The 17,070-nt window shown below is 53.5% G+C and overlaps 2 protein-coding genes across 2 annotated transcripts in view; one reads left to right on the forward strand and one right to left on the reverse strand.

Annotated features, from left to right (window-relative positions):
• The window catches only part of LOC144953983 (uncharacterized), a 14,929-nt gene extending 10,133 nt beyond the window's left edge, over positions 1–4,796 (forward strand). The window contains exons 4-5 of the mRNA XM_078884578.1: positions 1–557; positions 4,732–4,796. The exon at positions 1–557 is cut by the window's left edge and continues 230 nt beyond it. Coding sequence (XP_078740704.1) covers positions 1–557; positions 4,732–4,796 — 622 coding nt within the window. The remainder of the gene's footprint in view (positions 558–4,731) is intronic.
• Positions 4,797–5,479: 683 nt separating this feature from the next.
• The window catches only part of LOC144953985 (carnitine O-palmitoyltransferase 1, liver isoform-like), a gene marked incomplete at its 5' end in the record, with an annotated part of 89,795 nt that continues 78,204 nt past the window's right edge, over positions 5,480–17,070 (reverse strand). Inside the window, 4 exons of the mRNA XM_078884579.1 lie at positions 5,480–11,141; positions 11,775–11,867; positions 13,619–13,732; positions 16,558–16,710. Coding sequence (XP_078740705.1) covers positions 11,040–11,141; positions 11,775–11,867; positions 13,619–13,732; positions 16,558–16,710 — 462 coding nt within the window. The remainder of the gene's footprint in view (positions 11,142–11,774; positions 11,868–13,618; positions 13,733–16,557; positions 16,711–17,070) is intronic.

Consider the following 17,070-nt stretch of genomic DNA (forward strand, 5'->3'; position numbering starts at 1 on the left):
TGACGAGGGTAGCCACGCGGCGGGGGCAAGGGGAGGCGGCGGTGATGGTGATGATGGTGGTGGTGGTGCCGATGGTGGTGGCGGTGGTGGCGATGGCGATGGTGGCGATGGTGGTGGCAGTGGTGGTGACGGAGGGGGTGGTGACGCGCAAGGTGACAGAGGCAGCCACCACCGCCACCACCACCACCGCCACCACAACTCCACCACCACCACCAAGAAACCATCAACCAAACAACCGGGCGGTGTCGGCGATGTTGCCGGTGAGGCGGTCGAACGTGGCGACGACTGTTGCTACCACGGCAACCACGGCGACCACCGCGGCAACCACGACAACCCCCCGGTGGACGAGGCGGTGATGGTGGTGGGCACCAAGAAGGAGGCCCCGGGGCTCGGCGGTCACCGCGAGGTGTCGGCCGAGGAGGGCCGGGCGCTGGCCGCCTCGCTGGGCTGCGGCTTCCGCGAGATCTCGGCGCAGGACAGCTGTGCCGAGGCCAGCGAGGTGTTCCGGCACCTCGCCGGCTCCGTCGTGGCGCTACGGGGCGGGGCGGGTAGTGCAGGTGGGGCAGGAGGTGGGGTAGGAGGTGGGGCAGCAGGTGGGGCAGCAGGTGGGGCAGCAGGTGGGGTAGGAGGTGGAGAGGCAGAGGCTGTCAGGGGGAAGAGCGGGAGATGCGGTGGTAGTGGTGGTGGCGGCGGCGGTGGTGGTAGTGGTGGTGGTGGTGGTAGTGGTGGTGGTGGTGGTGGTAGTGGTGGTAGTGGTGGTGGCGGCGGTGGTAGTAGCGGTGGTGGTCGTGGCGGTAGTGGTAGTGGCGGTAGCGGTCGTGGTGGTGGTGGTGGTGGCGGTGGTGGCAGTGGTGGTCGTGGCGGTAGTGGTGGCGGTAGTGGTGGCGGTAGTGGTGGCGGTGGTGGTAATGGTAGTGGCGGTGGTGGTCGTGGCGGTAGTGGTGGTGGTGGCGGTAGTGGTGGTGGTGGCGGTAGTGGTAGTGGCGGTAGTGGTGGTGGTGGTAGTGGTGGTGCGCGTGCCGCGAGTGTGTCTGGGCTACAGGCGGTGCGTGGCTGCCTTCGAGAGCTGTTGGAGCTTCACGGCAAAGTGCGGAGCCGGGCTCGGCGCGGTGGTGGGGGCGGCACGGGGGGTGGTGGGGGTGGTGGTGGTCATGCCTGATTGGGTGGCGGTGGTGGTGGTGGTGATGGTGGTGTTGATGGTAGGGGTGGTGGTGGCGGTGGTGGTGGTGATGGCGGTGGTGGTGGCGGTTGTGGTGGTAGGGGTGGCGGTGGTGGTGGTGATGGTGGTGATGGTAGGGGTGGTGATGGCGGTGGTGGTGGTGATGGCGGTGGTGGTGGCGGTTGTGGTGGTAGGGGTGGTGATGGTAGGGGTGGTGGTGGTGATTGGTGGTGGTGATGGTAGGGGTGGTGATGGTAGGGGTGGTGGGGGTGGTGGGGGTGGTCATGCCTGATTGGGTGGTGGTGGTGGTGGTGATGGTGGTGGTGATGGTAGGGGTGGTGATGGTAGGGGTGGTGATGGTAGGGGTGGTGGTGGTGGTGGTGGTGGTGATGGTGGTGGTGATGGTAGGGGTGGTGATGGTAGGGTGGTGGTGGTGGTGGATGCACGACGGACGGACACAATAATCCCTTGTGGGCTGGTGGAACCAGGTTACTACCAGTATAAGATTATCATCAGCAGCATCATCATCACCACGGTCATATATAGATCTAGATAAGATCATCATCAGCATCATCACGATCATCATCATAACCATTGTATATAAATCTATATAAGATCACCATCATCACCACGATCATCATCATCACCGCGATCATGTACACATCTAGATAAGATCACCATCATCACCACAATCATCACCATCATCACCTTCATCATGTATACATCTAGATAAGATCAGTAGCATCACCATCACAATCATCATCACCATCACCTTCATCATAAATACATCTAGATAAGATCAGCAGCATCATCACCACCACCATCATGATCATCACGATCATGTATACATCTAGATAAGATCACCATCATCACCATCACCACCACAATCACCACCATCATCACCTTCATCATGTACACATCTAGATAAGATCACCATCACAATCATCATCACCGCGATCATGTATACATCTAGATAAGATCACCATCACCACCACAATCATCACCACAATCATCACCTTCATCATGTACACATCTAGATAAGATCACCATCATCACCACAATCATCACCTTCATCATATACACATCTAGATAAGATCACCAGCATCACAACAATCATCACCTTCATCATGTACACATCTAGATAAGATCACCACCATCACCACAATCATCACCTTCATCATGTACACATCTAGATAAGATCACCAGCATCACCATCATCACCACAATCATCACCACCATCATCACCTTCATCATGTATACATCTAGATAAGATCACCAGCATCACCATCACAATCATCATCATCATCACCATCATCACCTTCATCATGTATACATCTAGGTAAGGCACACGGCCACGCGTGTGCGGGCAGGGCGGAGGAACTCGGGCAAGGGCCACTCACGGCAGACCCCGAAGACGGGAACCACCTGGCGGGTTCGAGAAGGGAGGCCGGGTGGGATGTCAGCGGCGTACAGCGAGAGGGGCATGCGGGGGCCCTGTACTCCCTCGAGATCACCATTGGAACCTCCTTTGCCAGTAGCAAAAATATAATTGTTTTCTTAGGTTTTTTCGGTAAAGTCACGTAGGTAAAAAAAAAATTAAATTAATAAATTATGTAGGCTAGGCGTAGTCACAAACCGAACCTCTCCATAATAAAAGCTCAGTCTTTTAATTCTAGATTTGAAGCTTTCGTGACTGCAAGGAATCATCTTCTTAGGTTTTTTCGGTAAAGTCACGTAGAAAGTAAAATAAAATAAAAACAAAAATCACGACGTTTCGGAGGCAACACAAGTCTCCGTCATCAGGTGGGACCGTCACAGCCAGATTAGCTGTATCAAGTGAGGCAATGATTCAAGATGTAATCCCTTAAAAGCGAGTTGAGGGGGGAGTGAGAGGGAGGGGGGAGCTCATCAGACTATGGTAGCCAATGAAAGGAACGTATCGGGAGGGAGGGGGGGCGAGGCCAAAAGGGTCTTTTGTTATGTAGTCTATTCATAGTCTGAAGCCGCACCTTGCCATAATAATAAAAAGTGAGCCATTCCTGGCCCTTCCCCCCCCCCCTCAACCATTATATATACGCAGTGGTAGCTCCTGTAATCTCTCATTTACTTGATACAGCTGTCGTGGCTGTGACGGTTCCACCTGAAGACGGAAGCTTGTGTTGCCTCCGAAACGTCGTGATTTTTATTTTATTTTACTTTTATTAATTTTAATGTTTTACCTACGCAGTGACTTTACCGAAAAAACCTACGAATATGAATCCTTGCAGTCACGAAAGCTTCAAATCTAAAATATAATTGGTTTTTTACCCTTTTATCTGGCAACAAAACTGACACTTTTTTTGCAAGGAGTCATGTTTGCATTGACCACAATACCTGCGGTTGGAATGCAAACAAAAAACACAACTCTGATAATGTATGTGCACTGTCCTTGAAGTTGATTGGTCCACACCCGAGGCAGCTTTCCTTAGAGCCTAGTCTCACGTGGGTTGGACCAGATGACGCCAAAAGGCGCACAACTCAAAGACAATGCACCATCAGAGTATGAGAGCTCGGGGTGCAGCATTTACACCATTGGAACCTCATTTGCCAGAAGAAAAATATGATAATTGTTTTTTTACCCTTTCATCTGGCAACAAAAACAAAACTTCAAACATGACTCTTTGCAGCTGCACTGCCAGTCAGGGTCCACCAGGGGGCAGTAGCGAGTCCGGCTTGTACCAACTAAGACTTGTGGATCAGGGTGGGGGGCTGGGGGGGGGGATTGCGCAACAATCTAGATCCCTAGGGAAGGTTCCAGATGGTGGGCATGACCAGAGGCGGGGGGAGACCCTGGGTCACGCCCCGTAAGAAGATAGGACGGTCAGCCCAGCGGCTAGGGTACTTCAGCCCGGAGGCTGTACACCTCCGTAAGTTGTGGGTGGGTGGGCAAGGGGCCATTGCCCCTGCCTCTTCGTGGCGTTAGGGATCGAGTGTTCTGTTATTGTTATTATAATAAATAAACGTGTGCCTCCTACAAAGACTCCGTCTCCATACAAACCCACTACACAACTGTGTGGCGGTCATGATTGACACACACACCACGTGCCACAACCAGGGGGAGGGGTCGAAACCGGTTCGGACCGGTCGGGACAACGGCGGTTGGAACCCCCCTGAGGGGGGGGGCTGGGGGGAGCAAACGATCCCCCAGAGCCCCGCCCCTCAGGGAGGAAGAAACCGGTTCGGACCGGTCGGGCCAACGGCAGTTGGAACCCCTCTGAGGGGGGGGGCTGGGCAGGAGCTACGATCCCCCAGAGCCCCGCCCCTCAGGGAGAGAGAAACCGGTCCGGACCGGTTGGGCCAACGGCGGTTGGAACCCTTCTGAGGGGAGGGGGGGCTGGGGGGAGCTACGATCCCCCAGAGCCCCGCCCCTCAGGGAGGAAGAAACCGGTTTGGACCGGTCGGGCCAACGGCGGTTGGAACCCCTCTGAGGGGAGGGGCTCTGGGGGAGCTCCGATCCCCCAGAGCCCCGCCCCTCAGGGAGAGAGAGGGTATATAAGGCGGGTCCCTGAGAGCGCGAGGCAGTCCGTCTCAAGCCGAAGCCAGAAGCCGCTGGAAGACAAAGAAGAAGACCCTGGACCCCAAGCCAACGTCCTTCTGAGGGCCGGGGGGCTCAGTGCGGTGCCAGTGGTCGTGGGGTTAGGAGCCTGAGGTTCCCTCGGCCTGATGCCCTTGTGAGTGAGGGTCGGGTTCGGACGGGCCAGTGGTCAGCCTCCCCTAGGTCTGTTATTCTTAGGTTTTTTCGGTAAAGTCACCATGTAGGTAAAACATTAAAGTTAATAAAAGTAAAATAAAAATCACGACGTTTCGGAGGCAACACAAGCTTCCGTCTTCAGGTGGAACCGTCACAGCCACGACAGTAAATGAGTCGACTCATTTACTCGATACAGCTGTCTTGGCTGTGACGGTTCCACCTGAAGACGGAAGCTTGTGTTGCCTCCGAAACGTCGTGATTTTTATTTTATTTTTATTAATTTTAATGTTTTTACCTACATGGTGACTTTACCGAAAAAACCTAAGAATGTGAATCCTTGCAGTCACGAAAGCTTCAAATCTAGAATCCCCTAGGTCTAGCCAGCCGGAGGGCTCGAGTAGGGAGAGTTGTAGGTACGATAGCCCAGAGGCTGGACCTCCCCAGGTTGTGGGTGAAAGGGGCCATTAGCCCTTTGCGTTAGCGATTAGTGTAAACTGTTTGGCGAAATAAAGCGTGTTGCCTCTACAAAGACTCCGTCTCCATACAAACCCACGACACATACACAAGCCCCCAGGACACGCAACATTGCCGGCTTTGCAGAATGTTTTATTAGTTCACCCAGTAGTAAACCAGTGCCCACCAGTGTGTCCTGTGTGTGTGTGCGCGTACGGAGGCGTGTATGCTACAACTTCTTTCGCACCATACAAATCCCTCCTCCAAACCTCGCCCCCCCGCGATAAATCGGAGGCACGCTGGAAGGGCAACAAAAGCGTGAACACAGCAAGACAAAAAACCGTTCTAAAGGAATGCAATCGTCGTCACAATCGGTGCCGGGTTTAGCTAGCGGAGAGCCCTGTAGCCTGCGTTATACAGGGGCCCCTAACTAACAAGGCAAAAAAAAACACTTAAATATTAAAAACACGTACATTTTTTACTTGCACAGTCAAGCAATCGGACGTTTTCATTTGCTATGAAGGCCGATGATACCACAAATCGCTACCCTTAACACCGCAGTCACTCGTGAAAGTTGAAGGCAGTATAGTACTAGAGTAACAGACAGTGCAGAGTTAAGCGGGTGTTGGGGCCTGTAGCATATGTTTTAAAGGGACCCTGAAATAAAAAAAAACACAATTTTTTTACTTGCACAGTAAAGCAATCGGACGTTTCCATTTGCTATGAAGGCCGATGATACCACAAATCGCTACCCTTAAACACCGCAGTCACTCGTGAAAGTTGAAGGCAGTATAGTACTAGAGTAACAAGACAGTGCAGAGTTAAGCGGGTGTTGGGGCCTGTAGTATACGTTTTAAAGGGTCCCGAAGTAAAAAAAATACATATTTTTTACTTGCACAGTCAAGCAATTGGACGTTTTCATTTGCTATGAAGGCGGATGATACCACAAATCGCTAACCTTAAACACCGCAGTCACTCGTGAAAGTTGAAGGCAGTATAGTACTAGAGTAACAAGACAGTGCAGAGTTAAGCGGGTGTTGGGGCCTGTAGCATATGTTTTAAAGGGACCCTGAAATAAAAAAAAACACAATTTTTTTACTTGCACAGTCAAGCAATCGGACGTTTCCATTTGCTATGAAGGCCGATGATACCACAAATCGCTACCCTTAAACACCGCAGTCACTCGTGAAAGTTGAAGGCAGTATAGTACTAGAGTAACAGTGTCGGGTTAAGCGGGTGTGGGGCCTGTAGTATACGTTTTAAAGGGTCCCGAAATAAAAAAAAAAATTTTACTTGCACAGTAAAGCAATCGGACGTTTCCATTTGCTATGAAGGCGGATGATACCACAAATCGCTACCCTTAAACACCGCAGTCACTCGTGAAAGTTGAAGGCAGTATAGTACTAGAGTAACAAGACAGTGCAGAGTTAAGCGGGTGTTGGGACCTGTAGTATATGTTTTAAAGGGTTCCGAAATAAAAAAAAACACATTTTTTTACTTGCAGTCAAGCAATTGGACATTTTCATTTGCTATAAAAGCAGATAATACGAAAAATCGTTAACCTTAAACACCAGTCGCTCGTGAAAGTTTAAGGCGTTACAGTACTATAGTAACAGAGCAAGTGCGGCATCACTGAACCGGAATTGACAGCTTGAAAGCGTTTAGCGCGGTGCCCTTGAAAGCGCGGGGCCTGTAGCATCATCTGTAGCTACTTTTGCTACCACAATAATCGGGCACTGCCTCGTATCAAAAGTAGCGACAGATGACGCGATCAATTCCAGTTCAGTGATGCAGCACTTGCTCTATGACCGTAGTACTATACCGCCTTCAACTTTCACAGACAGGGGTGTGTAAGGTTAGCGATTTGTGGTATGATCCGGCTCTATAGCAAATGAAAACGTCCAATTAAATTTCGATGTAAAGCTTTCGCGACTGCAGGGATTCATCTTCTTGGTTCTTTCGGTAAAGTCACGTAGAAGGGAAATAATACAAAAATAAAACATAATAAAATACAATTCTCACGACGTTTCGGCCACAACGCAAGCAGCCGTCCTCAGGTGAAGAAAAGACAGCATCTGAATGAGCCCCATTCAGACGCTGTCTTTCCGACAGACCTGTTCTTCTCCTGAGGACGGCTGCTTGCGTTGTGGCCGAAACGTCGTGAGAATTGTATTTTATGTTTTATTTTTGTATTATTTTATTATTTCCCTTCTACGTGATGACTTTACCGAAAGAACCAAGATGAACGTCCAATTACTTTACTGTGCAAGTACATTTTTCATCTTTCGGTAAAGTCACGTAGAAGGGAAATAATAAAACAATAAAAATAAAACATAATAAAATATATTATTATATTATGCTTTATTATTTTATTATTTGAATTATTTCCCTTCTACGTGACTTTACCGAAAGAACCAAGAAGACGAATCCCTGCAGTCACGAAAGAAGCTTTAAATCGAAATACATTTTTTATGTTTTTTTCATATTTAACCGTTTTGTTGTTGTGTCACTTAGGGCGCGCTACAAGCCCCCGTAGCACCAGCTTAGTCCGGCGCTTGCTTCTCAAGATCATCGGGCACTGGTCACGACGGGTTTCTCAACCCTGTGGGTGGGTGGCATCGTGTGCATGGCCGTGGGGAGGGGGGTGTGTGATCTGGGCGGTTAAACCTTAAGGAAGAAGGGTAACAAAACAACAACAAAAATCATCGAACACACAAATTTCGCGTGCGCATCATCCATCGTGACCCAACTCTATCCACGCGACGCGCTTCTTCGCTTAGAGGGGCGGCACAGGACGGGGCTCTCCTCCCGGTCGGGGCGGCGACGTTTCAAGGAGGGCGCGACGGTGTACGGGCTGCCTGGACGAGGCGGCGTCATCATCGTCGTCGTCATCGTCGTCGTCATCATCGTCATCGACATCGTCGTCATCATCATCATCATTGTCATCATCGTCGTCGTCATCGTCGTCATCATCGTCGGCGTCATCATCATCGTCGTCGTCATTGTCATCATCATTGTCATCATCGTCATTGTCGTCATCGTCGTCATTGTCGTCATTGTCATCGTCATCATCATCATCGTCATCATCGTCATCATCATCGTCGTCGTCATCATCATCGTCATCATCATCATCGTCGTCATCATCATCGTCATCATCGTCATCATCATCGGCGTCATCATCGTCATCATCGTCGTCATCATCATCGGCGTCATCATCGTCGTCGTCGTCATTGTCATCATCATCGTCGTCGTCATTGTCATCATCGTCATTGTCGTCATCGTCGTCATGGTCATCGTCGTCATCATCGTCATCGTCGTCATCGTCGTCATCGTCGTCATCGTCGTCATCGTCGTCATCGTCGTCGTCGTGGGCGGGCTGCGAGTTCTCAGACCTTGCAATCAAGTCGTCATCTCCGCAGTCATCTCCATCGCCATCATCTCAGCCATCATCTCAGCCATCATCATCTCAGCCGTCATCTCAGCCATCATCTCAGCCATCATCTCAACCGTCATCATCTCCGTCGTCCGCACCGCTCATCAATAAAGGCCACCTACACCACGGCGGGTCTCCGTGTGAGTCTACGGGTCTCCGTGCGAGTCTATGGGTCTCCGTGTGAGTCTGTGTGGGTCTACGTGCGAGTCTGCGGGTCTGTGCGAATCTGCGGGTCTCTGTGTGAGTCTGTGGGGGTCTCCGTGTGAGTCTCCGTGTGAGTCTATGTGGGTCTCCATGCGAGTCTGTGGGTCTCCGTGCGAGTCTATGGGGTCTCCGTGTGGGTCTATGTGGGTCTCCGTGCGTCTCTGTGCGAGTCTGTGGGTCTCCGTGTGAGTCTGTGTGTCTCCGTGTGAGTCTGTGTGGGTCTCCGTGTGAGTCTGTGGGTCTACGTGTGAGTCTTTGGGTCTCTACGCAAGTCTATGGGTTTCTACGCAAGTCTGTGGGTCTCTGTGCGAGTCTGCGGGTCTCAGTGTGATGATTCTGTGGGTCTCAAAGCTAGTCTGTGAGTCTCTATGCGAGTCTGTGGGTCTCCGTGCGAGTCTGCGGGTCTCCGTGTGATGAGTCTGTGAGTCTCTACGCAAGTCTGTGGGTCTCCGTGTGAGTCTGTGGGTCTCAGTGTGATGATTCTGTGAGTTTCAAAGCGAGTCTGTGAGTCTCTACGCAAGTCTGTGGGTGTCTTTGCGAATCTGTGGGTCTCCGTGTGATGAGTCTGTGAGTCTCAAAGCGAGTCTGTGAGTCTCTACGCAAGTCTGTGGGTCTCTGTGCGAGTCTGTGGGTCTCTGTGCGAGTCTGTGGGTCTCTACGAGAATCTGAGAGCCTATGGGTGAGTCCTATGACCACCGCTGCACGACCGTTCGCTGTTGAACAGACATAGCGAGCGTCACGCTTCGGGGTTGAACCCAGTGCGGTGAGGGTGAGTGCGGTGAGGGTGAGTGCGGCGAGGGTGAGCGCGGCGAGGGTGAGTGCGGCGAGGGCGAGTGCGGTGAGGGTGAGTGCGGCGAGGGTGAATGCGGTGAGGAGCTGGAGAGTGGTTCGATCAATGAGGTATTTGTAGGCCAGTTTGAAGCCAGGTTTAGGAGTGTTTTAGCGGTCTAAGCCAGCTTATTCCGGGTAAAGTCAGTTTAACGCAAGTATAGGAGTGCTTTTAGGTGTCCCAAACTGGTTTAAGGAGGTTCAATCCAGTTTTGGGAGTGGTTTAGGCCGGTTTAACCCACATTTTGAAGCGTTGTTTAAGCCGGGTTAGGAATAAATTGAACCTCTCTACACCGGTTTAGGAATGATTTGGAATGGTTTAAGCCGGTTTAACTCGAGTTTAGCAGTGGTTTAAGCCGGTTTAACCCGGGCTCAGGAGTGGTTTAAACCGGTTAAAACCGGGTTAGGAATGATTTGGAATGGTTTAAGCCGGTTTAACTCCAGTTTAGCAGTGGTTTAAGCCAGTTTAACCCGGGTTCAGGAGTGGTATAAACCGGTTTAGGAATGATTTGGAATGGTTTAAGCCGGTTTAACTCGAGTTTAGCAGTGGTTTAAGCCGGTTTAACCCGGGCTCAGGAGTGGTTTAAACCGGTTTATACCGGTTTTATGCATGATTTGGAGTGGTTAAAGCCGGTTTAACTCGAGTTTAGCAGTGGTTTAAGCCGGTTTAACCCGGGCTCAGGAGTGGTTTAAACCGGTTTAGGAATGATTTGGAATGGTTTAAGCCGGTTTAAACTCGAGTTTAGCAGTGGTTTAAGCCGGTTTAACCCGGGCTCAGGAGTGGTTTAAACCGGTTTAGAAATGATTTGGAATGGTTTAAGCCGGTTTAAACTCGAGTTTAGCAGTGGATTAAGCCGATTTAACCCGGGCTCAGGAGTGGTTTAAACCGGTTTAGGGATGGTTTGGAATGGTTTAAGCCGGTTTAAACTCGAGTTTAGGAGTGGTTTAAGCCGGTTTAACCCAGGCTCAGGAGTGGTTTAAACCGGTTCAAACCGGTTCAGGCATGATTGGGAGTGGTCTAATCCGGTTGAACTCCGGGTGTCATGTTGGTGGAGGTGGCTGTGGGGTTAGGGGTCATGTTGGTGGAGGTGGCTGTGGGGTTAGGGGTCATGTTGGTGGAGGTGGCTGTGGGGTTAGGGGTCATGTTGGTGGAGGTGGCTGTGGGGTTAGGGGTCATGTTGGTGGAGGTGGCTGTGGGGTTAGGGGTCATGTTGGTGGAGGTGGCTGTGGGTTTAGGGGGACGCTGCAGCGGACGACTTCTGCAGGTCCAGGTTGAACAGGGCCAGGATGTCCATCATGGAGGAACGGATGTTGTCACCAAACCGGTGAGAATCCTGGGGTGGTGAGGGGGGGTGGTGAGGGGGGGGGAGATGGTGAGGGGGGGGAGATGGTGAGGGGGGGGAGGTGGTGAGGGGGGGGAGGTGGTGAGGGGGGGGAGATGGTGAGGGGGGGGGGGGTGGTGAGGGGGGGGAGGTGGTGAGGGGGGGGAGATGGTGAGTGGAGGAGATAGACATTGAGGCCACAACAACAACCATCATCACAACCACCACCACGTCCACCACCATATCCACCACCGGCACCACCACTATGTCCACCACCATGTCCACCACCGGCACCACCACCACCGGCACCACCACCACCACGTCCACCACCGGCACCACCACCACCACATTCAACAACACCACCACGGCCACCACGTTCAACACCACCACCACGTCCACCACCACGTCCAACACCACCACCATCACGTCCAACACCACCACCACCACCACGTCCACCACCACCACCACCACCACCACGTTCAACACCACCACCACCACCACCACCACGTCCACCACCACCACGTCCACCACCACGTCCACCACCACGTCCACCACCACGTTCAACACTACCACCACATCCACCACCATGTCCACCACCACCACGTCCACCACCACCACCACCACCCAGCTGGTGGGCTCTCTCACCGTCTCAGGGCAGGAGAATTTGCTGGAGATGTGGAAGTTGATGAGGGTGTCGCCCATGATGATGTAGGAGACACCGTACCCATCGTCCGTCACCTGGGGGCGGGAGACACCTCAACCGCCCGCTCGCCCGCCCGCTCGCCCACCAACTCAATCGCCCACTCACCCACCCACTCACCCGCCCACTCACTCACCCACTCAACCGCCCGCTCGCCCACCAACTCAACCACCCACTCAACCGCCCACTCAACCGCCCACTCATCCACCCATTCAACCACCCACTCTGAGTGAGTCTCTGAGTGAGTCTCTGAGTGAGTGAGTCTCTGAGTGAGTCTCTGAGTGAGTCTGCGAGTGAGTCTCTGAATGAGTCCCTGAGTGAGTCTCTGAGTGAGTCTCTGAGTGAGTCTGCGAGTGAGTCTCTGTGTGAGTGAGTCTCTGAGTGAGTCTGAGTGAGTGAGTCTCTGAGTGAGTGAGTCTCTGAGTGAGTGAGTCCCTGAGTGAGTCTCTGAGTGAGTGAGTCTCTGAGTGAGTGAGTCTCTGAGTGAGTGAGTCTCTGAGTGAGTGAGTCTCTGAGTGAGTGAGTCTCTGAGTGAGTGAGTGAGTCTCTGAGTGAGTGAGAGTCTGAGTGAGTGAGTCTCTGAGTGAGTCTCTTGAGTGAGTGAGTCTCTGAGTGAGTGAGTCTCTGAGTGAGTGAGTCTGAGTGAGTCTGAGTGAGTCTCACAGGCCCGAAGCCTCCCCCCGAGGACTGGTGGCGGGGGAAGCGAGCCAGGTCAAACAACTCCACATGCTGCTGTGAGTCTGTGTGAGTCTCTGAGTGAGTCTCTGAGTGAGTCTCTGAGTGAGTCTCTGAGTGAGTCTCTGAGTGAGTCTGAGTGAGTCTCTGAGTGAGTCTGAATGAGTCTCTGAGTGAGTCTCTGAGTGAGTCTCTGAGTGAGTGAGTCTCTGAGTGAGTGAGTCTGAGTGAGTCTGAGTGAGTGAGTCTCTGCGTGAGTCTGAGTGAGTCTCACAGGCCCGAAGCCTCCCCCCGAGGACTGGTGGCGGGGGAAGCGAGCCAGCTCAAACAGCTCCACATGCTGCTGTGAGTCTGAGTGAGTCTCTGAGTGAGTGAGTCTCTGAGTGAGTGAGTCTCTGAGTGAGTGAGTCTCTGAGTGAGTGAGTCTCTGAGTGAGTGAGTCTCTGAGCGAGTGAGTCTCTGAGTGAGTGAGTCTCTGAGTGAGTGAGTCTCTGAGTGAGTGAGTCTCTGAGTGAGTCTCTGAGTGAGTCTCTGAGTGAGTCTCTGAGTGAGTCTCTGAGTGAGTCTCTGAGTGAGTGAGTCTGAGTGAGTGAGTCTCTGAGTGAGTGAGTCTGAGTGAGTCTCTGAGTGAGTCTCTGAGTGAGTCTCTGAGTGAGTCTCTGAGTGAGTCTCTGAGTGAGTCTGAGTGAGTCTGAGTGAGTCTCACAGGCCCGAAGCCTCCCCCCGAGGACTGGTGGCGGGGGAAGCGTGCCAGGTCAAACAGCTCCACATGCTGCTGTGAGTCTGAGTGAGTCTCTGAGTGAGTGAGTCTCTGAGTGAGTGAGTCTCTGAGTGAGTGAGTCTCTGAGTGAGTGAGTCTCTGAGTGAGTGAGTCTCTGAGCGAGTGAGTCTCTGAGTGAGTGAGTCTCTGAGTGAGTGAGTCTCTGAGTGAGTGAGTCTCTGAGTGAGTCTCTGAGTGAGTCTCTGAGTGAGTCTCTGAGTGAGTCTCTGAGTGAGTCTCTGAGTGAGTGAGTCTCTGAGTGAGTGAGTCTGAGTGAGTCTCTGAGTGAGTCTCTGAGTGAGTCTCTGAGTGAGTCTCTGAGTGAGTCTCTGAGTGAGTCTGAGTGAGTCTCACAGGCCCGAAGCCTCCCCCCGAGGACTGGTGGCGGGGGAAGCGAGCCAGGTCAAACAGCTCCACATGCTGCTGCGGCGTCTGGCTTGTCGACAGGCGCCACGGCTCCGACAGCACCTGGGGGGGGGAGGGACACGGGGTGTGGGGGGGGACACGGGGAGGAGGCACGGGGGGAGAGGGGTCACGGAGGGAGAGGGTGAGGGGTCACGGAGGGAGAGGGTGAGGGGTCACGGAGGGAGAGAGGGGGACACGGGGGGGAGGGTGAAGGGGGGTCACGGAGGGAGAGGGTGAGGGGTCACGGAGGGAGAGAGGGGGACACGGGACGAGGGGATAGGCTGAGGGGTCACGGAGGGAGAGGGTGAGGGGTCACGGAGGGAGAGGGTGAGGGGTCACGGAGGGAGAGGGGTCACGGAGGGAGAGGGGGGGACACGGGACGAGGGGATAGGCTGAGGGGTCACGGAGGGAGAGGGTGAGGGGTCACGGAGGGAGAGGGGTCACGGAGGGAGAGGGTGAGGGGTCACGGAGGGAGAGGGGTCACGGAGGGAGAGGGTGAGGGGTCACGGAGGGAGAGAGGGGGACACGGGGGGGAGGGTGAAGGGGGGTCACGGAGGGAGAGGGTGAGGGGTCACGGAGGGAGAGGGTGAGGGGACATGGGGGGAGAGGTTGAGGGGTCACGGAGGGAGAGGGGGGACACGGGGGGGGGGAGATGGGGCACGGGGGGGGAGGAGGAGACACGGGGGGGGGGGGGACACGGGGGGGGGGGGGGAGGAGGCACGGGGGGGGGGGGAGACACGGGGAGACACGGGGAGACATGCTGAGACACAGAGAGACTTACAGAGAGACACGGAGACACACAGAGAGACTTACAGAGAGACAGAGACACAGAGAGACACGGAGGCACAGAAAGTCACAGAGAGACACAGAGAGACTCACAGAGAGACACGGAGAGACACGGAGAGACACAGAGAGACTCACAGAGAGACACGGAGAGACTCACGGAGACTCACAGAGACACTGAGAGACACGGAAGAGACTCACAGAGAGACACTCACCTTCTGTAAGAACGGAGACTCCTCCCCCAGGTACCTGGAGACCACGTAGAGGCAGAAGAGAGACTCACAGAGAGACACTCACACAGAGACTCACGGAGACACTGAGAGACTCACAGAGACACTGAGAGACTCACAGAGACACAGAGACTCACGGAGACACTGAGAGACTCAGAGACACTGAGAGACACTGAGAGACTCACAGAGACACAGAGACTCACGGAGACACTGAGAGACACAGAGACACTGAGAGACACTGAGAGACTCACAGAGACACTGAGACTCACAGAGACACTGAGAGACTCACAGAGACACAGAGACTCACGGAGACACTGAGAGACTCAGAGACACTGAGAGACACTGAGAGACACAGAGACACTGAGAGACACTGAGAGACTCACAGAGACACAGAGACTCACAGAGACACTGAGAGACACAGAGACACAGAGACACTGAGAGACACTGAGAGACTCACAGAGACACAGAGACTCACGGAGACACTGAGAGACACTGAGAGACACAGAGACACTGAGAGACACTGAGAGACACAGAGACACTGAGAGACACTGAGAGACTCACAGAGACACTGAGACTCACAGAGACACTGAGAGACACAGAGACACAGAGACACTGAGAGACTCACAGAGACACTCACAGAGACACAGAGACTCACGGAGACACTGAGAGACACAGAGACACTGAGAGACTCACAGAGACACAGAGACTCACGGAGACACTGAGAGACACAGAGACACTGAGAGACACTGAGAGACTCACAGAGACACTGAGACTCACAGAGACACTGAGAGACACAGAGACACAGAGACACTGAGAGACACTGAGAGACTCACAGAGACACAGAGACTCACGGAGACACTGAGAGACACAGAGACACTGAGAGACTCACAGAGACACAGAGACTCACGGAGACACTGAGAGACACAGAGACACTGAGAGACACTGAGAGACTCACAGAGACACTGAGACTCACAGAGACACTGAGAGACACAGAGACACTGAGAGACACTGAGAGACTCACAGAGACACAGAGACTCACGGAGACACTGAGAGACACAGAGACACTGAGAGACTCACAGAGACACAGAGACTCACGGAGACACTGAGAGACACAGAGACACTGAGAGACACTGAGAGACTCACAGAGACACTGAGACTCACAGAGACACTGAGAGACACAGAGACACAGAGACACTGAGAGACACTGAGAGACTCACAGAGACACAGAGACTCACGGAGACACTGAGAGACACAGAGACACTGAGAGACTCACAGAGACACAGAGACTCACGGAGACACTGAGAGACACAGAGACACTGAGAGACACTGAGAGACTCACAGAGACACTGAGACTCACGGAGACACTGAGAGACACAGAGACACTGAGAGACACTGAGAGACACTGAGAGACTCACAGAGACACAGAGACTCACGGAGACACTGAGAGACTCACAGAGACACTGAGACTCACGGAGACACTGAGAGACACAGAGACACAGAGACACTGAGAGACACTGAGAGACTCACAGAGACACTGAGACTCACGGAGACACTGAGAGACACTGAGAGACACAGAGACACTGAGAGACACAGAGACACTGAGAGACTCACAGAGACACTGAGAGACTCACAGAGACACTGAGAGACTCACAGAGACACACAGGGAGACACGGAGAGACTCACAGAGAGACACTCACCTTCTGTAGGAACGGAGACTCCTCCCCCAGGTACCGGGAGACCACGTAGAGGCAGAAGAGAGACTCACATAGAGACACTCACACAGAGACTCACGGAGACACTGAGAGACACAGAGACACTGAGAGACTCACAGAGACACACAGGGAGACACTGAGAGACTCACAGAGAGACACTCACCTTCTGTAGGAACGGAGACTCCTCCCCCAGGTACCGGGAGACCACGTAGAGGCAGAAGAGGTGGCGATCGACGCCGGAGCCGGTCATCGCCAGCCGGTACATGAGCTGGTGCTTCTCGGACGCCTCACGGAACAACTCCAGCCGCTCGGCATTCTGGGGGGGGGGGGGGGGGGGAGTGAGACATGGGGGTGGGGGAGACACGGGGGGGGGAGACACGGGGGGGGGGGGGAGACACGGGATGGGTGTTGTGAGTGCGTGTGATGCGTGCGTGCGTTGTGTGTGTGTGGTGCGTGCGTGGTGTGTGTGGTGTAGTGCGTGTGTGGTGCGTGTGTGCGTGTGGGGTGCGTGTGTGGTGCGTGTGTGTGGTGTGTGTGTGCGTGTGGGGTGCGTGTGGGGTGCGTGTGTGGTGTGTGTGTGTGGTGTGTGTGGTGGTGCGTGTGTGTGGTGTGTGTGTGGTGTGTGTGTGGTGTGTGTGGTGTGTGTGTGGTGTGTGTGTTGTGTGTGTGGTGTGTG

This window comes from Lampetra fluviatilis, unplaced genomic scaffold, assembly GCF_964198595.1.
Source record: "Lampetra fluviatilis unplaced genomic scaffold, kcLamFluv1.1 SCAFFOLD_261, whole genome shotgun sequence".
Taxonomy (NCBI): domain Eukaryota; kingdom Metazoa; phylum Chordata; class Hyperoartia; order Petromyzontiformes; family Petromyzontidae; genus Lampetra; species Lampetra fluviatilis.